At 37.7% G+C, this 25,594-nt stretch overlaps 1 protein-coding gene across 10 annotated transcripts in view; it reads right to left on the reverse strand.

Annotated features, from left to right (window-relative positions):
* The window catches only part of DMD (dystrophin), a 2,259,748-nt gene that overhangs the window by 518,243 nt on the left and 1,715,911 nt on the right, over window positions 1-25,594 (reverse strand). For all 10 annotated transcript variants that reach the window (XM_036992000.2, XM_036992004.2, XM_036992005.2 and 7 more), the window contains one exon: window positions 2,416-2,627. In XM_036992000.2, coding sequence (XP_036847895.2) covers window positions 2,416-2,627 — 212 coding nt within the window. The remainder of the gene's footprint in view (window positions 1-2,415; window positions 2,628-25,594) is intronic.

Here is a 25,594-nt window from a genome sequence, read left to right on the forward strand (position 1 = left end):
GTCTTCCTTTTTGATTCTCATGGTGTTATCTTGATTTGTTTTAGCCACACAGACAATGGGCAGAGGAGAAAATCTGTGAGGTCATCTACAGGAGTAATTGCTATGCATTCACATACCAACTGTGTTACTTTTAAGAGGTGTTAGTGAACTTCTCTAAGCTTCAATTTTCTTATTTATAAATTGGGAACAGTAATGTACTTTTCATGAAGGGTTTTTGAGAGGGTGAAGTAAGCCAATATATGTAAAGTGATTAGCACAGTTCTCAACAAATAGCAAGTACTTGCTAAATGTTGGTATTAGCATTAGAATGACTTTTAGTTTTAGCATATGTCATTTAGGAAACGGATGGGAAAATTATAGTTTTGGGCATCTTTATCTGTAAAGTGAACACACACTGAAGTTATAGCAATGTAGTTGTCATAAACACGTAACACAAACAAAAACATCAGTTTCCACAGACAATGGCTGAGTCATTTTTAAGATGTAATTTTAGACCGACCATTCAAAAGCAAATTTCTTATTTAAAAAATTTGACTAGGGTAACAATTATAATCTTATCTCTGTTTTAGGAGTTTAAACCACTTTACTCATTTTGATGATGAGATTGTTTTTGCTTTTTCCTTTCATATTTTCTTTTGTAGTTCTTTTTGTCTTCTATTTAAAGTCCCCATGCTTTTCTAAGAGCTAGTAAGCCTCTATCATTCTTGTCATCACTTTAGGATTCTCATAGGTTTTTAAGATGATTTCTCATTTGCCAACTTCCAGAGTTATTTTGCCCTTATCAAATCCATCACTATATGCCTCTCATCTCTCCTTCCTCTCATCTAACTCAAGGGTCCAGTCCAAACTCTTTTTCCCTGTTAATTCCTCCTAACCAGTAAACCACTTTGTTCTATGATGTGCTGGATTCACAGAATCATAAATGTTTGGAGAGGAAAACAAAAGAGCATGACATACTGAGTACCTTACAGATAAGACCAAGCTTTCAAGAATAACCACATGGATTCTGTATTTCCCAGGGTCAGACCAGAAATTGGGAAAATCATCATCAGAAATTTCCAATTCATTTATGTTCATCCAATGGAGAAAATATTACTGGTAATAAGTATCTTGTGAAAGAAATAATTTTTAGTCATCCTGTGACTTTCTAACATTCTTTTAATATATAAATAAAAATCTTGTCCTCATAGCAACTCAGGTCCTGTGGAAAAGCAGCAATGGCCGAGACTGGCTAAAAGCTCACTACCATATTTATCCCATTTATTCTTCCTGAAATTAAACTGGAAGCAAGTTCTGGTCAATGTGCTATGGGTGGAAGTGATGTGCATAATCTCTAGGCCTGTCCATAAAACCCCATGGATAGACTGACCATATTCTCTCTTAAAATTCTGCAGTGACCTTGGGCAGCCATTTGTTTAAAATGATAGTTTCACAAAATTGGAAAAGCCTGGATTCCTCAAGTCACCATTTGGAGGAAGGCTCCCAAGAAGGGCTATTGAGTTGCCACTGGACTATGATACAACTAAGGAATTAACCTTCATGATATTAAGCTAATGAGATTTCACGGTTTATTTTTCAAAATTTCACCCAATAAAACTAAGGCTTTTTTCTCAGATGACATAGCTAACTTGAGATTTAGACACCCGTTTAGCAAAAGGCCTCTTTCTACCAGAAAAAAAATCTGGAGAGGGTTTTGATCAAATATTCAATCTAATCAAGTCCTCACCATGTTACTTCTCTGCTTAGCATTTAAGGTCTTTCCAAATTGATCCACAAATATGAGGTTTGAAAGGATTGAATGCATGTACAGCACCATGCTTGATAAAACATAGTTACTAAACAAATTTTATTTCCTTTCCCTTTTCTCTTTCTTTTATCCTGCAGAGTTTTAGACTATTAAGTGGGCAGGAATATGAGAGAGTTTTGTGAAGTGGAGGAAGAAGAGAAGGAAGAGAAAGACGTGGACAAGAGGTTGGGCTGGAGTTTAGAGAAATGGAGAAAGTGAGAGTATACTTGATTCCTGCTTTATTTTATGCTCACCCTCCCTCCTCCATTCAGGATCCTCGAAGAAGGAAGAAGCAGACTTGTTACTTTTTCTGGGAAGGAATAGAGTCCAACTGATTGACTTCATGCTGCTAGATAAGTATGTACATCAACTTTGAAGTGATCTTAAAAGATGGTGCAATAGGAAACAGTCCATTATATCCCGATTATGAAACAAAATTAATTTTAAGATTGTTACCAGCTACTAATTTTCCTCAAGTCTACGCTGATTGAAAATCTACTGCTCCTTTTGCCTTAAAGGCAATTTTCCTTTAATAAATTTGCATTACAAATCATTACATTTTAATCCATGGTATAATTTTATCAGGTGTAACTGGTATTTTATTTTAAGAACATATCTTTGATACTAACCTTGGTTTCTGCGATTTTCTTTTGGATTGCATCCATTGTGTAGGGACCCTCCTTCCACGACTCAAGCCTCACTCTGGCCTGCCCCAAAACCTGCTCAGCTTCTTCCTTAGCTTCCAGCCATTGTGTTGAATCCTTTAACATTTCATTCAACTGTTGCCTCCGATTCTGAAGGTGTTCCTGTACTTCATCCCACTGACTCTGAATTCTTTCAACTGGAATAAAAGGAAAAATGAATATATATATATATATATATATAGAAGTAAATGTCAGTCTGGAGAAGACACTTGAAATTTAACATCCAAATATTATCTCACACTTTTTATTACTCCTGAAAAAATGTGTCCATTGTGTTATAGCTAGGATGATGAAAAATGGAATTCCTTAACTTTTTTCAATGGCAAACATGAATTTCTGTTAAATTATCTTTCTAAAGTTGGCCTAGAATAGCAGAAGTATATGTAAAAATTTAACTGTCTGTTTTTAATCCCTAGAGCCAAATATGAATAATCTTTCAGACAGGTGCTATATAGCAGAATGCCCAAATCCCCTTGCCCTTACCTTCAATGTCAAACAGCCTGACTTCTAATATGACCATTGACATTTCATCCTTGAGAGCTTTGTGTTGCCACAAAGAGTTTGCTTAGACCATCTTAAGTGGCAGGCTACATATACAAGAGAATTGATGCTACCCATCCCACTTCCCAGGACAAGCCTGTAACCAATGACTGCTGGTACTTGTTAGGGTATGAATATTCTAGCCCCCTTGATGCTAGGGGAGATAACTGTGAGGCATGCATTTTATAAGAGTTCCAGAGTTCTCCCCAGGGGATAAAGCTCCATGGCCCAAAGCGGTAACCTGCTTGATAATGCACTCTCCTTTACTGGCTGCTTTGCCTTACCTGTTTACATCCTGTCTCCCCTACTGATATTTCTCTCACCTCCCAAATAAACCATGTGCTCTCAAAACCTTTTCCTCGGATCTTCTTCTGGGGCAACACAAGAGCAGATAGGCATACTGGAAACTTTCTGTAACAATGTCTAAGAATTTATGTCACACATATTCTGTAAGACAGGCTTATACTAAGGCTCTTTTTTGTTACTGTTGTGAGTCAAAGATGGAGGTGCCTTATAGAGTCTGCTCTGAAATACTTTTAGAATATTAAAAATAAACACAACCACATTATTTTTTTTTTCTTTTAGGACCACATTATCTTTTCTTCAAGCTGGTTTTGTAAAATGGAAATAACACAGAAAACAAGTAATAAAACCACCATCTACTTTTTCCCTTAAAGCAAGAAACCTGACATTGTAGATTTTTCCCTAAGCCTCACTGAACACCATATATAATTGTTTATTAATTTTTCTCACATAGAGCTCCTTCTCTCTTTCCACATATTCCCATTGCAGAGCTCTATCATTTTTTGCCCATGAGTCTACAATACTGTATTTAGTCCCCCACCTCACGTCTCTGTTTTCCAATGTAACTTCCACACTGTAGGCAGAATAATAACTAATATAAATCTGATCATGTCACTCCCTCATTTAAACTCTTCAATGTCTCCCCACTATCCTCTGGAATATATTAGCTTGACATACATGTTCCTCTGTGATATGACCTGGATAATCTGAGACGTTTATTCACAAAGGAGGAAATTACAACATGATCAGGATATAGGAAAATCGCCAAAGATAATACAAGAAACCTACAGGGCCTTAATACAAGGGTCTTAGAGCAGTGGAACTGTTATTACATCCAGGCCCAAGAAACTGGGGGAGGGAGAAGTGGCCAGAAACTGAGAATCATGAGAAGAAACCACCTTGAGAAACACAGTAACCTTTCGTCAAGGGACATAGTCTGCCTGAGGCATCTTCACGGGAGGAAACTAGGAGTATAAATATTTTGACCTCACTCTGCCTTCTCTCTTCAATTTCCTACTTGATCTTACCCCACTGGCTGAACCAACTGGAAGCCAGAGGGCATGGGAACCCAATGATGATACAGATCAGTCTCTGAGTAGAAGGCAGGGTAGAGAAGGGTAAGAAGTGACTATGAATGGACAAATAAGATGTATACAGTACAGAACAGTAAAACTATGCTTCTATTTCATGATGTAAGTTTAATTCGTCTTAATTAACCTGAGAAATGATGAGGATAAAGCTATAAGAAATTATGAGTTAAAGAAGTACTTAAGATATATTGTAAATAAGCACAAGAATTACACAGACCTTAGAAGACTAGCGATTGTGACATGAAATCAAGAATCTGGTACCTAGAAACCAAGTGATACTCATTATAGTCTACTGTTTATATCAGGTTCAGTTTTTTAATCAAGTGTTTGCTGTATGTTACAAAACCAGTGAACATATTATATTCCAACTTAGGTTAACATGCCATACTCTGTTTAAATGTCAATCTCTCCCTATAATCTTTGAGCATCATTTGTTTTAGTTTGTTTCATTTGTTGTTGCCCCTGTGGGTAGTAGAGCACCTATTATAGTTGAGATTTATAGTCATTGATTAGTTTCTATTTATTCTTTAGTTTATAAAATTAATAGTGTAAGTGCTATTATAAGAAAGCTGTTTCAAATATAAATAAAAACGTCTAAGTGTTCTAAATTATTTCTCCAAAATTATTGAAACAACTGCTATTCCAATTATACACCATTTTTTTCAACTTATCATAGCAGGCTATTTAACTTTGTACACAGTTGGCACCTTTTTGTTCTCAGCATATTGTTATATACTATGTGTATTTGAAAATAATAAAATTGACTTTCCTTAAAAACTGATTCCAATTTGCTTTTGCCTTAATGAGCCTTGATAAGTGACATTTTACTGTGCTAGCAAAGTTTTTAGAATGCCTAGTAGTTTTGACATGAAATGAATGTGGTAAACCACTTGCATTTATGCCAGTGAATATTTTGTACATCCTATAGTTCATTTCAAAAGGGTAGACACATTCTTTATTTTTAGAATGACCATCACTTGATATGAGAAAGCAACAAAGCAGTTCTTCCTCTTATGTGGGTAGGTATTTCTTAGTTGTGGATGGAGGAGGGAACTTTTATAGCCCAGATAATTTTTTAAGAGAAATACACTACTTGAATGATTGTTCAGTCACAGAAATGAAAGTTTTCATCCTAAAGGGGTCATGTGTATGTAATATAGCCAGATAAAATGGTTCATTGGGGTGCACATACCACTAAGGTGTGCTTTCTCATGATGTTCAACTGTACATGATCATTAGATAATAACTAAATAAATATATAGGTTACATATTCATTCAATAATACATCTACCCCTCCATACACCCCTACTAATCAATCCACCCATCTAGCTTGCCAGTCACCATTTTATTTACCAGGTACTAGATACCAAGCATTATACTAAGCACTGGGAAAACAAAGAAGTCTAAGACAGAATTCTTGGTTTCTACTTGGTGTCTGTTAATCAGACAGTGGTGTCATTTACTATATACCTAAAGAATAAAGGATGAACAGTTCTAGAGAAAAGATAATGAGCCTAATCTCAGACCTCTTCAGTGGGAGGTTTTGAAGATCATCCACATAGGATTATTATTTTAGTCAGTTGGACTGCAGGTGCTATGATATACTGTGTGTTTTGGGAGAGAGAGAAATTCAGAATTAAAAATCACTGCAGAGAAGTAGTGAAGTCACAATGTAAATGCATTCTCATTGGTATTGTATATAGATTGAGCAGAACACAGGGTTAAGATGGAGTCCTGGAACATACAACACACAAAGACAGAACAAAGCAAAAGTAGCCAGTAAGATGGATGAATGGTTAGAAAGGTAACAAGAATACCTGGAAAGTATACTTTCATAGAAACATGGCCAAGAAAGAATTTCAAAAACACTGGGTACTTAACACTTTTAAATGCCATAAATGTCACAAGAAATCATGACAATCATAACTAATATTTATTTGAATACCTGTTCTAGTCAAAGCACTATTTTACACCCTTCATATAGATTGTCATTTAATCATCATGATAATGTTATGAGGTAAATATCATTATTTATGCTATTGTTGTTGTCCTCCTCATTTAACAAATGAAGAAACAGACTATACTTAAAACTTGGCCTAAGGTCATACAGATAGTGAGTGGTAGAGCCCATGCCAAAAGTATCCACTGACTTTGACCACATGGCATTCCCTGAAGACAATATAGAAAGTGATTTTAGTGGGGTGGTAGACATTTAATTTTAGGGGATTGACAAATAAATCAGCCTATGTTAGATGAGAGTTGGAAGATAATTATCCCTTGTAGGTGACAACCTTGAGTAACATATTTCACTGTTTCCTAGACTTCACTCATTAGGACTGAACTACAGGTACCCACCGAAACAATCTGCTCAATAACTGCCTCCATTATTGGGCATTGTTCCATTCTAGATTTCTCTGTCTCACTCTCCTAGTTGTACTTACTGGGGTCACCTTACATGTAAACCACTTTCACTGAAATGATGGTTTCAAGTTCATTTTTCAGGGGGAAACTAATCTAAGTTAGAATTTTATTCATTTAAGAAAATCCTTAGTGCACAAGGCTTGGCACTTGGTACACTTTCAATAACCATCTATCAAATGAACTGCACCTGTACACTATTTCGATTATCCATGCTTCCTCTTTATAATGATATAAAATTACCACTTGAAAAGTTAACCCTTGCTTGGGACCTTGAGTCGTTCCTCTTCTACAATAATCATTGTCTCCTTATTGCATTTCAAGTTTACATAATTTGAATACTGCTTAAGTCTTACACATTTTCCTCTTTATTTTCCTCTTACTCTTCATGATCTCCATTCTAAGCAAACAAATATTCTCTGGGAACCCTTGGTTTCTGATTCAATGCCTTTGTATCAACCATGATTTTGACTTTAAAATATCTTCAAATCATCTTTACTAGCAGAATAGTCTCTGATAAAAAATCCATAAATTAGGAGGCGGAACCAAGATGGCGGCATGAGTAGAACAGAGGAACTCTCCTCCCAAAACCACATAGAATTATGAAAATATAACAAAGACAACTTCCTAAAATAGAGACCAGAGGACACAGGACAACATCCAGACCACATCCACACCTGCGAGAACCCAGCGCCTCGTGAAGGGGGTAAGATACAAGCCCCGGCCCGGCGGAACCTGAGCGCCCCTCCCCCCGGCTCCCGGTGGGTGGAAAGAAACCGGAGCGGTTTTTTTTCTTTTTTTGGTGAGTGCTTTTTGGAAGCCTTAAAGGGACAGGGACCCCAATACCAAGGAAACAGGGCAGTAAGGCCGGTGAGCGGGTGCCTGAGACCGGCGCCTGAGGACAAAGAAAATCGTGCATTTTTCCCGTTTTTTTTGGCGAGTACTTTTAGGAAGCCTTAATGTGACAGGGACCCCAATACTAGGGAAACAGGGCAGCAAGACCGGTGAGCAGGTGCCTGAGACCGGCGCCTGAGGACAAAGAATATCGCACGTTTTTCCCTTTTTTCTTTGGCGAGTGCTTTTTGGAAGCCTTAAAGGGACAGGGACCCCAATACTAGGGAAACAGGGCAGCAAGACCGGTGAGCGGGTGCCTGAGACCGGCGCCTGAGGACAAAGAATATCACGCGTTTTTCCCTTTTTTCTTTGGCGAGTGCTTTTTGGAAGCCTTAAAGGGACAGGGATCCCAATAATAGGGAAACAGGGCAGCAAGACCGGTGAGCGGGTGCCTGAGACCGGCGCCTGAGGACAAAGAAAATCGTGCATTTTTCCCTTTTTTTTTTGGCGAGTGCTTTCTGGAAGCCTTAAAGCGACAGGAACCCCAATACTAGGGAAACAGGGCAGCAAGACCGGTGAGCGGGTGCCTGAGACCAGCGCCTGAGGACAAAGAAAATAGCGTGTTTTTCCCTTTTTTTTTTTGGCGGGTGCTTTTTGGAAGCATTAAGGGGACAGGAACCCCAATACTAGGGAAACAGGGCAGCAAAAACGGTGAGCGGGTGCCTGAGACCGGCGCCTGAGGACAAACAATATCATGCGTTTCTCCCTTTTTTTTTTTGGCGAGTGCTTTTTGGAAGCCTTAAAGGGACAGGGACCCCAATACTACGGAAACAAGGCAGCAAGACCAGTGAGCGGGTGCCTGAGACCAGTGCCTGAGTACAAAGAAAATCGCGTGTTTTTCCTTTTTTTTTTTTGGTGAGTGCTTTTTGGAAGCCTTAAAGGGACAGGGACCCCAATACTAGGGAAACAGGGCAGCAAGACTGGTGAGCGGGTGCCTGAGACCGGCGCCTGAGGACAAACAAAATTGCATGTTTTTCCCTTTTTTTTTTTTGGCGAGTGCTTTTTGGAAGCCTTAAGGGGACAGGGACCCCAATACTAGGGAAACAGGGCAGCAAGACCAGTGAACGGGTGCCTGAGACTGGCACCTGAGGACAAACAATATCATGTGTTTCTCCCTTTTTTTTTTTGGCGAGTGCTTTTTGGAAGCCTTTAAGGGACAGGGACCCCAATACTAGGGAAACAAGGCAGCAAGACAGGTGAGTGGGGGCCTGAGACCGGTACCTGAGGACAAAGAAAATCGCGCGTTTTTTTCCTTTTTTTTTCTTTTTCCTCTTTCATTGTTGCTGTTGTGGTTTTGGTTTGGAGAGTGCTTTTTGGAAGTCTTAAATGGGCAGGACAGGACACTTAGCCCAGAGGCAGGGAATCTGGGGATCTCTGGGCTCTCTAACCCCCTGGGCAACAGGGAGCACACAGGCCCATTACTGAGATAAATAGCCTCCCGGCCGCTCCCCATCCAACAGGGCTCCACCATTTTGGAGGAGCAGCCCCAGCCAGGCCACACCCACAGCAACAGCGGAGATAAATTCCATGGCAACCGGGCAGGTAGCAGAAGCACTCTCTGCGCACAGCTGCCAGGCATAAGCCACTAGAGGTCGCTATTCTCCCAGGAGAGAAAGGCCACAAACCAACAAGAAGGAAAGCTCTTCCAGCTGTCACTCATACCAGCTCTGCAAACTATCTCTATCACCATGAAAAGGCAAAACTACAGGCAGACAAAGATCACGGAGACAACACCTGAGAAGGACACAGACCTAACCAGTCCTCCTGAAAAAGAATTCAAAATAAAAATCATGAACATGCTGACAGAGATGCAGAGAAAAATGCAAGAGCAATGGGATGAGATGCAGAGAAAAATGCAAGAGCAATGGGATGAAGTCCAGAGAGACATCACAGATGTCAGGAAGGAGATCACAGAAGTGAAACAATCCCTGGAAGGATTAATAAGCAGAATGGATAAGATGCAAGAGGCCATTGAAGGAATAGAAAGAAGAGAACAGGAATGTATAGAAGCTGACATAGAGAGAGATAAAAGGATCTCCAGGAACGAAACAACACTAAGAGAACTATGTGACCAATCCAAAAGGAATAATATTTGTATTATAGGGGTATCAGAAGAAGAATAAAGAGGAAAAGGGATAGAAAGTCTCTTGGGAGAAATAATTGCTGAAAACTTCCCCAAACTGGGGGAGGAAATAATCGAACAGACCACGGAAATACACAGAACCCCCAACAGAAAGGATCAAAGGAGGACAACACCAAGACACTTAATAATTAAAACAGCAAGGATCAAGGACAAGGAAAGAGTTTTAAAGGCAGCTAGAGAGAAAAAGGTCACCTATAAAGGAAAACCCATCAGGCTAACATCAGACTTCTGGACAGGAACCCTACAGGCCAGAAGAGAATGGCATGATATATTTAATGCAATGAAACAGAAGGGACATGAACCAAGGATACTATATCCAGCACAACTATCATTTAAATATGATGGCGGGATTAAACAATACCCAGACATGCAAAAGCTGAGGGAATTTGCTTCCCACAAACCACCTATACAGGGCATCTTACAGGGACTGCTCTAGATGGGAGCACTCCTAAAAAGAGCACAGAACAAAACACACAACATATGAAGAAGGGAGGAGGAGGAATAAGAAGGGAGAGAAGAAAAGAATCTCCAGACAGTGTATATAACAGCTCAATAAGCGAGCTAAGTTAGGCAGTAAGATACTAAAGAAGCTAACCTTGAACCTTTGGTAACCACGAATCTAAAGCCTGCAATGGCAATAAGTACATATCTCTCAATAGTCACCCTAAATGTAAATGGACTTAATGCACCAATCAAGACACAGAGTAATAGAATGGATAAAAAAGCAAGACCCATCTATGCTGCTTACAAGAAACTCACCTCAAACCCAAAGACAAGCACAGACTAAAAGTCAAAGGATGGAAAAACATATTTCAGGCAAACAACAGTGAGAAGAAAGCAGGGGTTGATATAAGTACTGATATAAGACAAAATAGACTTCAAAACAAAGAAAGTAACAAGAGATAAAGAAGGATACTACATAATGATAAAGGGCTCAGTCCAACAAGAGGATATAACCATTCTAAATATATATGCACCCAACACAGGAGCACCAGCATATGTGAAGCAAATACTAACAGAACTAAAGAGGGAAATCGACTGCAATGCAACCATCTTAGGAGACGTCAACACACCACTCACCCCAAAGGATAGATCCACTGGGCAGAAAATAAGTAAGGACACACAGGCATTGAACAACACACTAGAACAGATGGACCTAACAGACATCTATAGAACTCTACATTCAAAAGCAACAGGATATACATTCTTCTCAAGTGCACATGGAACATTCTCCAGAATAGACCACATAGTAGCTCACAAAAAGAGCCTCAGTAAATTCCAAAATATTGAAATTCTACCAACCAATTTTTCAGACCACAAAGGTATAAAAGTAGAAATAAATTCTACAAAGAAAACAAAAAGGCTCACAAACACATGGAGGCTTAACAACATGCTTCTAAATAATCAATGGATCAATGAACAAATCAAAATAGAGATCAAGGAATATACAGAAACAAATGACAACAACAACACTAAGCCCCAACTTCTGTGGGATGCAGCAAAAGCAGTCTTAAGAGGAAAGTATATAGCGATCCAGGCACACCTGAAGAAGGAAGAACAATTCCAAATGAATAGTCTAACATCACAACTATCGAAACTGGAAAAAGAAGAACAAATGAGGCCTAAAGTCAGCAGAAGGAGGGACATAATAAAGATCAGAGAAGAAATAAACAAAATTGAGAAGAATAAAACAATAGCAAAAATCAAGGAAACCAAGAGCTGGTTCTTTGAGAAAATAAACAAAATAGATAAGCCTCTAGCCAAACTTATTAAGAGAAAAAGAGAATCAACACAAATCAACATAATCAGAAATTAGAATGGAAAAATCACGACAGACCCCACAGAAATACAAAGAATTATTAAAGACTACTATGAAAACTTATATGCCAATAAGCTGGAAAACCTAGAAGAAATGAACAACTTCCTAGAAAATACAACCTCCCAAGACTGACCAAGGAATAAACACAAAAGTAAAACAAACCAATTATGAGCAAAGAAAGTGAAACGGTAATGAAAAAACTACCCAAGAACAAAACCCCGGGGCCGGACGGATTTACCTCGGAATTTTATCAGACACACAGAGTAGACATAATACCCATTCTCCTTAAAGTGTTCCAAAAAATAGAAGAAGAGGGAATACTCCCAAACTCATTCTATGAAGCCAACATCACCCTAATACCAAAACCAGGCAAAGACCCCACCAAAAAAGAAAATTACAGACCAATATCCCTGATGAATGTAGATGCAAAAATACTCAATAAAATATTAGCAAACAGAATTCAACAGTATATCAAAAGGATCATACACCAAGTGGGATTCATCCCAGGGATGCAAGGATGGTACAACATTCGAAAATCCATCAACATCATCCACCACATCAACAAAAAGAGAGACAAAAACCACATGATCATCTCCATAGATGCTGAAAAAGCATTTGACATAATTCAACATCCATTCATGATAAAAACTCTCAGCAAAATGGGAATAGAGGGCAAGTACTTCAACATAATAAAGGCCATATATGATAAACCCACAGCCAGCATTATACTGAACAGCGAGAAGCTGAAAGCATTTTCTCTGAGATCGGGAACCAGACAGGGATGACCACTCTCCCCACTTTTAACATAGTACTGGAGGTCCTAGCCACGGCAATCAGACAAAACAAAGAAATACAAGGAATCCAGATTGGTAAAGAAGAAGTTAAACTGTCACTATTGGCAGATGATATGATACTGTACATAAAAAACCCTAAAGACTCCACTCCAAAACTACTAGAACTGATATTGGAATACAGCAAAGTTGCAGGATACAAAATTAACACACAGAAATCTGTAGCTTTCCTATACACTAACAATGAACCAATAGAAAGAGAAATCAGGAAAACAATACCATTCACCATTGCATCAAAAAGAATAAAATACCTAGGAATAAACCTAACCAAAGAAGTGAAAGACTTATACTATGAAAACTACAAGTCACTCTTAAGAGAAATTAAAGGGGACACTAACAAATGAAAACTCATCCCATGCTCATGGCTAGGAAGAATCAATATCGTCAAAATGGCCATCCTGCCTAAAGCAATATACAGATTTGATGCAATCCCTATCAAATTACCAGCAATATTCTTCAATGAATTGGAACAAATAATTCAAAAATTCATATGGAAACACCAAAGGCCCCGAATAGCCAAAGCAATCCTGAGAAAGAAGAATAAAGTAGGGGGGATCTCACTCTCCAACTTCAAGCTCTACTACAAAGCCATAGTAATCAAGACAATTTGGTACTGGCACAAGAACAGAGCCACAGACCAGTGGAACAGATTAGAGACCCCAGAAATTAACCCAAACATATATGGTCAATTAATATTTGATAAAGGAGCCATGGACATACAATGGCAAAATGACAGTCTCTTCAACAGATGGTGTAGGCAAAATTGGACAGCTACATGTAGGAGAATGAAACTGGACCTTTGTCTAACCCCATATACAAAGGTAAACTCAAAATGGATCAAAGACCTGAGTGTAAGTCATGAAACCATTAAACTCTTGGAAAAAAACATAGGCAAAAACCTCTTAGACATAAACATGAGTGACCTCTTCTTGAACATATCTCCCCAGGCAAGGAAAACAACAGCAAAAATGAGCAAGTGGGACTACATTAAGCTGAAAAGTTTCTGTACAGCGAAAGACACCATCAATAGAACAAAAAGGAACCCTACAGTATGGGAGAATATATTTGAAAATGACAGATCCGATAAAGGCTTGACATCCAGAATATATAAAGAGCTCACACGCCTCAACAAATAAAAAACAAATAACCCAATTAAAAAATGGGCAGAGGAACTGAACAGACAGTTCTCTAAAAAAGAAATACAGATGGCCAACAGACACATGAAAAGATGCTCCACATCGTTAATTATCAGAAAAATGCAAATTAAAACTACAATGAGGTATCACCTCACACCAGTAAGGATGGCTGCCATCCAAAAGACAAACAACAACAAATGTTGGCGAGGCTGTGGAGAAAGGGGAACCCTCCTACACTGCTGGTGGGAATGTAAATTAGTTCAACCATTGTGGAAAGCCGTATGGAGGTTCATCAAAATGCTCAAAACAGACCTACCATTTCACCCAGGAATTCCACTCCTAGGAATTTACCCTAAGAACGCAGCAATCAAGTTTGAGAAAGACAGATGCACCCCTATGTTTATCGCAGCACTATTTACAATAGCCAAGAATTGGAAGCAACCTAAATGTCCATCGGTAGATGAATGGATAAAGAAGATGTGGTACATACACAGAATGGAATACTACTCAGCCATAAGAAGAGGAAAAATCCTACCATTTGCAGCAACATGGATGGAGCTGGAGAGTATTATACTCAGTGAAATAAGCCAAGCGAAGAAAGAGAAATACCAAATGATTTCACTCATCTGAGGAGTATAAGAACAAAGGAAAAACTGAAGGAACAAAACAGCAGTGGAATTACAGAACCCAAAAATGGACTAACAGGTACCAAAGGGAAAGGAATTGGGGAGGATGGGTGGGCAGGCGGGGATAAGGGGGGGGGGGGAGAAGAAGGGGGATATTAAGATTAGCATGCATAGTGGGGGGAGGGAGAAAGGGGAGGGTGGGCTGTACAACACAGAGAGGACAAGTAGTGATTCTACATTTTGCTATGCTGATGGACAGTGATCGTAATGCGGTTTTTAGGGGGGACCTGATATAGGGGAGAGCATAGTAAACATAGTATTCTTCATGTAAGTGTAGACTAAATATTAAAAAAAAATCAGTTCCTGTGTGCTGACCTCCAATGAGTTCTACACAGTGGTATAGAGGGCATGTCAAAGTGTGGGCAAACGGTTTGTTTGTTTCTATGCAGAAGATCAAGGCCTAGCTTGGATACCCAGAAAATGAACTAAGATACGATACGAGGAGGAGCTCCCGGCATCAGCACTCTCTGGAGGACTCGTGCCAGGGGATGATCATCAAAAAGCCTCCACAGGGATCCGGGCGATGCTGCGCTTGTGGCTGCGTGCACCCCACCGTTTCCTGGACTTGCCATTGGAATGAGGAGGGAGCTGTCTAGGCTGGCATGTGCATACAGTGAGACAACGAGTTTGACTGGATCTGTACTGTTAGAACTCAATCAGGAGTTGGGAGGGGTGCAAGTTGTAGCGCTCCAAAATCTTATGACTATAGACTATCTACGGTTAAAAGAACATATGGGATGTGAACAGATCCCAGAAATGGGTTGCTTTAATTTGTCTGACTTCTCTCAGACTGTTCAAGTACAGTTAGACAATATCCATCATATCATAGACTAATTTTCACAAATGCCTAGGGTGCCTAAATGGTTTTCTTGGCTTCACTGGAGATGGCTGGTAATTACAGATTTGCTTTGTTTATGTCACCGTATTCCTATTATGTTAATATGTGTGCGCAAGTTAGTTAGTAGTTTAAAACCTATACATGCTTAAGTTACTCTACAAGAAGATATGTCAAAGAAATAATCAATCCTCCCATGTTTTCTTCCATATGCTACCTCTATAGCTTTTCTTCTTCCTTCCTAATTACAACCCTTAAATAGAATTCGTGCCTCATATCGAATTTACCGAGTATCATAATTCCTCCAGGTGGTAAAGATACCTCGAGACAAGTGCTGGGCATAGAAGCCACAGGGAATAAATCTGCAAAGAAGTAAAAAGCTAACCTTTTCAAACAATATGGCTTCTCTCTCACTTACCAACTTTACATTTCCCTGTATGGCCCCGGAAGATGACTGGTTAGCCAGAGACGGGTAAGATTCTTCAAGGGAGGAACAACCTAAGACAGGCACAGTCGCAGGGGGGCCATTAGGTGAGAAATTGGGGAACAACAGTGGTGAAGCTTAGAACCTCACCCCCCTGTGTTGAGAGAAAGCTTCTGCATCCATGGATGTTTTATTGCCCTTGTCTAGCTCGGATTAGCACATAGTCTACAGGCACACACCTGATCATCTACAATTGCTCTCTTACAACACTAAACTATGTTTTCTACCTTTATCTTGCATCTACCTACCACTTCAGCAGTTTATTAAAAATAAAAATAATAAAGGGAGAAATGTGGGATCCACATATAAATCAAGTATAAAAAGCAAACGAATATTCATATTTGACCTGATTGTTTATAGTTCATAATGCGTGATCAAAACTGAAAGTTTCTGTGATGAATGCCCTTGTACTGTTCACCATGTAAGAACTTGTTCGTTATGCTTCAGAAGATTGGAGACTGAAGAGAACTAGGCTTGAGATGGATTAATGACTGTGCATTGAGCATTGACCCCCCTATACAGAATTTTATTGTTGTTTACAACCATTTGATCAATAAATATGAGATGCCCTCTCAAAAACAAAAAAAACAACAACAAAAAACAAACAACAAAAAACAAACAAAAATCCATAAATTAAAAGGTATTGGGGGAGAGATCTTGTGAACCAAAACTAACCAATGATCTCTCTTTCTTTAACATTCTTATATTAAACTATACATCAGAGAGAATGTGATGGCATGTCTTTTTGACTCAGTCTGTCTTTTTAATGAAACCTTAGACTGAGCAATATAGAAAGGTACATGTATTTATTGGGTACGGATATTTTTATGGGCATTTTCAAATTTTAAACATACTAAGCTCCATAGGGTAATAACAACAATAAAACATCATATTGTTATTAGCATAACTACAATTAGATGAATACTAGAAAGATAATCAGATGTATCAACCCTTATGAAATAACTACCCATATGTGAGAATCCATTTTGCAGAGCAGAAATTATATAGAAGGACTCTACTGTAAGATTTCTCTAAACAGTCAACTTGTCAAGCATATTTAAAACATTATTTGACTTGTAATCCCCTCCTAGGTATTATCCAAGAGAAATGTATACTTATATTCACCAAAAGACATGTACCTCATTGGCAGATTTCCCAAATTGAAAACTACCCAAACTCCCATCCACTATAAAATGGATAAGTACATTGTGGTATACTTACCAATAGAACCCTATCTAGGTACAAGAATGCAATATCTATAACTTATCCAATAATATGTATTAATCTCACAAACATAATGTTGAGGGGATGAAGCCAACCAAAAACAAGGACATACTGTTTTATTCCATTTATATAATATTTAGAAACAGGAAAATTTAAGATTATTGTAGAAGTCAGGATAGTGGTTATCCTTGTGGGACTAGTAGTCACTAAAAGAGACATGACAAGGGCTTCTAAGGTTTTGGTAATATTCTGTTTCTTGATTTGTGTGTTATTTATACAATCATATTCAGTTTGCACAAACTTGCCAAGGTAGACATTTACGATATGTGCACTTCTCCTTATGTACATTGTACTTCAATAAAATTTTAATAGAATATTGACTTGCAACTTTGAAGAATTCATCTTCCTTAAAAGAGTTGCAACCTGTGAAATATGCATCACTTTGGTACATATGAATGATAATAACAGATGCAGTGGTTTTGCTAAGAAATAATACAATTTAGGCCTTAGATTTGTGTGACAAAGAACATTTTAGAAATATTCACTGGACAGTGAACTGGATACAAATTAGCATATAGAAACTAATGAAGCAGCAATTCTGTTACTTGGTAAAAGAAGCACAACACTGCAATTGATTGATAAAGCTACCCTAAGAGCACACCCTGCAGAAACTTACACAAACGAAAAATTTAGAAGTTTGATATATGTTCCATTTCATCAAGGAATGGAAGTAAACATAAAATCTGAAAATTATCATCATACAGAAGCTGTTATCTTGGAACTAGGTCACTGTGGTAGTTGGACATCATATGGACCTGGTAATTATCCATACTTGGGCAACGATTCAACCTCCAGAATTTCACCACACTTGCAATGCTTCACCCAAGATATTTTTGATAGACCAAAGATATATTACAGTAATGTACTTGGTCACCAGAACCCATACTGTTAGATTTACATTTATGCCAGATTCATCTGACACACAAAAGTGAAATAATAATAAAATATATGCATATAAACTCAGACAATCTGTGCATGTTGGTAATTGAAGAGCTACCCAATGTGTGCATTTCTCCTTTCATAAGTCCATCATGGAAAGCTTCTCAACTGATTTGTCCAGTGAGTAGATGCTGCATAATCAAGGGAAATAAATAACCAACACCAAGACTCAGGATGACAGACTGGGACTCAGCATGTGTCCTGATTTACAGATCTCTAGAAGTGTCAAATTGGAAACTCAGCAATCATGTCAAGAACCACAATATTGCAGAGAAAGAAACAGTTCACTTGATTGAGTACCAACCAATCTTCCACTTCAAGTTTTTAAGCTAGCTATGTTTGATTGTCGATATACATTTTTGACTGATATAAATTCCTACAACATCTCTCCTAGGGTAAATGTTATTTACAAAGAATGAAATGATTGCCTTTTTGAACATACATTGCTACAGGACAAAGAACAGCTCTACTGCAATTTCTGCACTCAAGTTATGGTCTGAGAATTAGAAGTTACTTACTAGCAATTAGTAATGGGTTATAGCCCTGGACCTGTGATGACATAGTTAATTTAATTTGCAAAAGTTGATTCACCACAACTTCAGTTTCCTCAAATGCAAAACTGAAATAATGATAGTTATACAACCAAAGAAATGTTGTGAGGATGAAATTGATTAGTGAATCAATAAAGGACCATACCAATAATACTAAAGTATTATTGCTTCTCTGTATAGAGATTAAACAATGGACTGTAGTCATCAACAAACTTTTGTGACCCACTAAGGGGAGCACACTGTGGATTTCAATGATTCCACAGAGAATGCAAGGTTCCAGATAGAAAATACCCAGCTGGAAGAGTTAAATTGCAGGTAAACCTTTTGAGGTCATTTGAATGGGCAAAGAGTGGCAGATATTTAACTATGGCCAATTGTAAGGAAACTGATCTCAACTGAAGTCAAGACAATGAGCTCTGAACTATTTGTGGGTTCTGGAGAAAGAATTTGGGAATCACAACAGACCCTTTCCTGAGGCTAAAACAGTCAACAAAATGTTAAGGAAGATCAAGAAGGGAACTGAGAAAGAAAAGAAGAGAAGAGAAAAGAAAAGAAAAGAAAAGAAAAGAAGAGAAAAGAAAAAAAAATAAAAAAAAAAAAAAGAAAAGAAAAGAAAAGAAAAGAAAAGAAAAGAAAAGAAAAGAAAAGAAAAGAAAAGAAAAGAAAGAAACCACCATTATTCTGTTGTATAAAGTTAGGATATAACTATGCCTTGAATAATGTGAGCATATTTCAATGTTTGATATTCAAAGACTTAAAAGGTTTCAAGGAAAGTAAAAATAATAATCACCCAAATTATAGGGGATATTAAGATTTGTTCCTCCTACTTTATAAGGCATTTAAACATTGGTCTGTAGAGGTTCTGAGAAGAGGAGTGTCAACTTAAACCCATTAAGAAGAGGAAGGGGCAAATATATTAACCACGAAGTCAAATGTAGCTAGTGTGAATGGGCATTTGCTTTACTTAGGAACTGGAAAGAAGGAATGTGTTAGTTGTGGAAATACAGAATAAAATATCGGAGACATTTCAGACCAAGAAGCTGAAAGGAAAGGAGAGTTATAGATACACGATTAAATTTTAGCAAATATGACTAGTTTGAATATCTGTTTCTTCTCTAAATCCTGAAAAGCTAGAACTCAGGAATAGCCAAGCATTTAGTCTAAGTTCATGGAAGATAGACTCAGAATAAATGACATAGGTTAAAAATATTTTATAATATTAGTCTAACATGTTAGGTTAGTTTGAATATTGAAAGACCAGTAGTTTAATGCTATTTTTAGTGTCAGTTTACTATCTGTAAAGTGGGGATAAGAAGAAGAAGATTAGTAATCTATGAAGATTAAGTAAATAATGGATACAAGGCACTTTGCAGAGAGTATCCAGTAGCTATTCATCTCTCAATTAGAGAGGTAAAGATAGGCAATCATGTACTTTCATAACACCATTGGACTCCTCAAATCCTCAGGCATAAAAGCAAAAGTGGGCAGATTGGAGGATACCTGAAGTTCTTTCCAGTTTTATAGTCTGTGAAATACATATTTTCTGACGTTTGTGTCAGAGATAGAGGCTCACTTTACAAGGTTATTGGAAGGAACTCAGCCCAGTGCCTGGGTGAACAAATAGCGTATCAGCAGCCATATATCATTCCCCTGGTAAGATTCAGCTTGTCATTCTTATATTCCGTCATGCTAAAACTCAGTTAAAATAAACTGAACCCAACCTTATAAAAAAGGTCCCTTCCTAAATTCTTTTTTTATTGAAGTATAATTGACATAACATTATATTACTTTCAGGTATACAACATAATGATTTGATAAACATATATATTGTGAAATGATCACCATGAGATGTCTAGATAACATTAAGAATTATTTTCTTTCTTGGGTGATAGTATTTTTCTGCATCTTGACTGAGGTGTACATTATGCAGGTGTGCCCATTCATTAATACTCACTGAATGGTACATATAAGATTTGTGTATTTGATGCTATGCAAATTTTGTTACAAACAACCAAACAAACAAAGTGAATATTGGGCTTTAGTTAATGATATGCATGTTGACGTGTTTAGGGGGAATAGATACTGATGTCTCCAAACGTACTTTGAGATGCATCAGAAAATAGGGATTGATGGGCAGATAAAGGGATGAAGTGGTACAGCAGAATCTAGATGGTGGCTTTATGAGCATTCACTGCATAGTTCTTCCAGCTTTTCCGTGTAGTTGAGCCTTTCATAATAAAATTTTAGATAAAAAGCTCTCTCACAACAAGAATGAAGCAGCATATTATTTAAGCAGCTTTTCTAAGTCACTTAGACCACTTTCCAATTAATTAAGAATACCATCTGTGGAATATGGAAGTTTCAAAGTTAGTAAACAGAATTTATAGGAGCAGAAATGACAAAACATTTTGCTCAAAGTTACACCCAGTGTGTATGGTGAGGAGTTGGAAATGAATTTCAGGCAGATCTCTTAATTTTCTAATCAACAGACTGTCAAAGACCGTTTACCTCCTTTAAAGTATGCTGAATATTCTAGACAAATGAGTTAGTTCCCTGAAGAAAGCTTATTCTCCCATTTTGGCTATAAAGCATAGGTAATTGCATTTTTGTTCCCAAATTGAAAGATGAGTTAAGGTAAAAGGAGGGTACATATTTGCCACTGGTTAAAGAGGCATAGATTATAAGAAAATACCAACATCCAGTCATTATGAAACATATGTTATTTTACTAATTAAACAGACAGATGTTGAAGTGTGATATTATTTGGTCATTAAAATGAATTAACATTTTTAAATGGCCTCCTTTGGCAGGGGGGCACTGTTGGTTGAGAAGAAACCTTTAAGCTGGGGGAAAGGCTTGATCCATCGTTACGCAAAAAAAATTTTCAGTTTATAATCCTAGCTCACTCAAAAGACACAGAAAAGAAACTATCTACATGTAATATGAACACAACATATCACTGGACAATCCATCTGTTTAGCTAGTTGGCCCCAGCCATCAACTAATTAAGTGCTAAATGTAGCAAATAAAGTACTAACAACTCAAAAGGGTTCGGCAAGAGTTCATTAAAGTGGAGCTAAAGGGTATCGTTACGATTCAGCACCACAGATTTATTACCATGTCACCAGCATGCAGCAGATCCAGTAAAACCCATTCATCACTGTAAATTTTCACATCAAAATTGATGCATTGTTGGAAAATAAACATTTTTATGAATATGCAGAATAAAAATGGAATTATTTTCTCCCAGAATACACACTGAATTTCGTCCCTACACCTTGACTCTGAAACTTCTATTGGACGTGTGCAGCAAAGGAAAGCTATACCTGAGAAGCAAAGTGAGGTCACTTTCAGCTTCACAAGCATACTCAGTAGTCTAGCCATTCAAGTTAAGGAACGAAAATAAATATAAAACAATGGGCTAAAAGTTAAACTGCCAGATATTGTCACTGACAGACTTTCCTGTATTTCTAGTCTTCCTTACACCCTCCTTTTCAGGTGTAGGCGTCTTTCCTGCCCACGTCTGTTACTCAGTATTCCAATTTGTTCCACCTCTTAAGAGAAGTGATTCCATTTTTCATCCATTCCATATCTTCAATCTCAGCCTAGAACGTCATCTAAAAAGAAAACATCAAAACAAAACAAAACAAAAAATTCTTTCCTGTGGCTCTATACCTCCTCTGGTCAATCCTATGTCCTTGTCCTTCATGGAAGAGTGGCTTACGCCAGCACTGCTTACAGGATGGTTTGTGGACAAGCAGTATCAGCATCACCTGGGAGCTTGTTAGAAATGCAGTCTCTAGGGCCCCACCCTACACCTACTGCATCAGAGTCCACATTTTAAACAAGATACCCAAGGGTATTTATATGCACATTACAGTTTGAGAAGCTCTAGTCTATGCCCACGATTTCTACTTCTACACTGCATGTACCCTTATTAGTTCACTACCTTTTGTCTTTTGCCACTGAAATTACAGTTGTACATGATAGCAATGACCTTCAAGTTACTACAATATTTGAGATCCTAAAATTTTTATTTTTCCAGACTTCCCTTCAGTACTTGCCATCGTTCATAAGCCATCCTTGAAACCTTCTCCTTTTGATAAACGTGGTATAGGTTTTATTCTACCTCTTTGGCTACTCCTCAGCTTCCCCTGCTCAGGTGTTAAGTGGTGCTGTTCCCCAGGGGTCTCATTTTGCTCTTTTCTTTTCACTTTACATATTCTTCCTGGTGAATTCATCTACTTATGTTGCTTCATTTACTACCTTTACAATGATCATAGTCAAATCCACGTTTTAGCCTAAGAACTCTTTCCTGAACTCCATATCCACATAGCCAAACATCTCCTAAATCCCTTTTAAGTATTCAACATATCCAAAATTGATCACATCATCTTCACCCATCCTGTCCCCTAACACATCTATTCCTCTATCTAGTCAGTCAAGGAGAAACATACAGGTCATCCTTGATTCCTCTTTCTTCCCTATCCTTTAACCAAGACGCCAAATCATCTGTTCAATCTATTAATTGCTTTTCTAACCTATCATCCAGCTGTTTCTTCCCTAGATGGTTTTAATTAAAAGCCGCCCAATGCTTTCTCTTATTTAGTGAATCATAACCATGTATGCACAAGTGAATCAACTGGGGAGCTTTAAAAAATATCAATGTCTGGACCCTATTTCCAAATATTTTGATTTATTTGGTTTTGGGTAGAGTCCAGGCACTGCATTTTTAAAAAGCTTCCCCTAGTGATTTTAATATGCAGCCAGGACTAAGAACCACTGCTCTAATACTAGCCTTTCACATTCCCCATCCATTTGTAATACTTTGGTCAGAAAAGGCTTTTGGAAATGAAAATCTGAGTCTTTTCATCACTTATTTAATTCCCCAAATGTCACCCTTCCATTGTTTTTAGAATAAAAGCAAAACTATTTACTTGACTTACTAGATATTTTCTAGCTGTTTGACTTCTACTGCCTGTAGTGAACCTTACACTCCAGGTTTACAGCCCACAAGAGTCCTCTACACGCATGATGTTACCACATCTCACATCTGTCTTACGCTTTTCCTCTGCCCAGAATATTCTCCACCTCATTTCATTCTGAAACTATCTGTTCAAAAAGCTACTCTGACTCGTCATTTTTTCCTGACCATTCTCTTCTACCCTACCTAAGTCTTGTTTCAGGGGTTTGAGTAGGTTCTCCCACCTTATGGTTTCTAGAGCACTCTGCTCTGCTCTTACCTTCCCCCTAAACACACTGATTTCACTATTTGGCAATTATCTGTTTATTGTCTGTCTTATCCACTGAAAACTGACTATTTGAGGAGAAGGAATGTGTTTTGATACTCAGGGCCCGGCACAAGTATGGCACACAGGAAAGTATAAAGAAAGGTGTGGAAGAGGCGAACACAACTTTTAAGTCACAAATGAGTTTATGTACTCCTGCGAAAACAAAAATAATCACAAACATACAATATATAAAGAAAACAAATACATACATTTACTCAATGTTATGAAAATAAAGCATATGTTCAACCTTTTTTAGAATTTGTGAAAATGGGGCTTCTGTATTAAGGGGAAAGAAGAAATGAACTAATGAAGTATAGCCTCAATTGATCCCTTCAAATGCTTCTCCAGAAGAGCAAAATGTGAAATCAAAGTCAAAGACCAACCAATTCTGTTTGCATTAAGACAAACACAGGATCAGTGATTATAAAATATATTTTAGACTAAAGTGTCAGCTGAAAAGCCAAGAAGGTAAGTATATAAAAGACCTGAGTTGCCCTTTCCAGGCCCCATTTTGAGATGATCTTTGCTTATTTAAACCCCAGCAGCTCATGAATGCTATTATAAATGCTGTGAAATATGGGAGAGGTCAAAAGTAATTCTTTCCCTATTCTAATGAGCCCAATTCAAGTGGCAAAATAGTTTCACACAAAGTATGTAAATACGCTTTGAACATTAGTATAGCAACTCGTAAAATAACAGTAGCTCCTAAAATGAAATGCTTGAGTTCATAAGAAACAAACAGAAAATTCTGTGTATGGTCCCTGCTATTCCCACTTACCTCTGAATAAATCATAACTATATATTCAGAGAAAAAAAGACCCAGGAGAGAGACAATACCTTTGTGAAACATATGGCTTAGAAATACAGGAAACAGAATAGCATAATTGCATTAATTTTAAAAGAAAATCCTTCTTAAATAGAATTCCCATAGTAAAAGAGGAAATAGAGAAATTTAAAATAAGGTAATCTATGTGAAAAAAAGTGCTACATAAACTGCAAAGCTGTCAGCAAACATAAGGTATTGTTATTTTCTTTAAAATGAGATACAGAATAGCACTGTGCTTATACTATTTGCAGCAAGGGAACAGATTCTTTTAAAAACCTGTAAAATGTATAGCTTTTACCAAAACAAACAGAAAGACACACAAAGATTGCCAGAACTCGGTCTTGAGCCAGCTTATACTTTTTTTCTGGTAAGTTCTTTCAAAGAAGAGCCATTGTAGCATCTGATGCAAATTTGTTTTGTACATTTATTCATTTATTTGCTCTTTTGTTTATCCATTCATTCATTATAAACTTTTTCTGGATACTCTACTATGTGCTTCAGATTGCATTATAATGTGTACAAAACCAAAGCTGCATAAGGAATAATGAACATTTTATAAGAAAACTACCCAGTTCAATATTCACATGCATTTGGAATCCATCACTCATCAGCAGAAAAGTGAAAAGAGGGAATTTTCATAGCCTCCAATAGCCTTGTGACTCATGGTAAGGATTTTGGTCTTTGTTTTCAGTGCAGTGGGAATCCACTGAAAGGTTTCATGCTGCAAAGAGACACCATTTGATCTGGGGAATTAGTCATTGGAGGGGAAGGAAAGAAAAGATGCAGAAAAACAAAGACGCTATGATAGGAGTCCAGGCAGAGCCTGATGGTGGCTGGTAAACTGTAAGATAAGAACACATTAGTAAAATATTTAGAATATTAAATGTACAGGACTTTGCCTAAGCTCTTTCCTCTGCGTGGGATGCATTACCTGGTGCATGATAGGTGCTTCATGAATGCTTTTTATGGGAAATGAATGGGATTATAAAAACCTCGCAGTTCTTTAAAGGAGT

The sequence above is a fragment of the Manis javanica genome, chromosome X, assembly GCF_040802235.1.
Source record: "Manis javanica isolate MJ-LG chromosome X, MJ_LKY, whole genome shotgun sequence".
NCBI classification, from domain to species: Eukaryota; Metazoa; Chordata; class Mammalia; order Pholidota; family Manidae; genus Manis; species Manis javanica.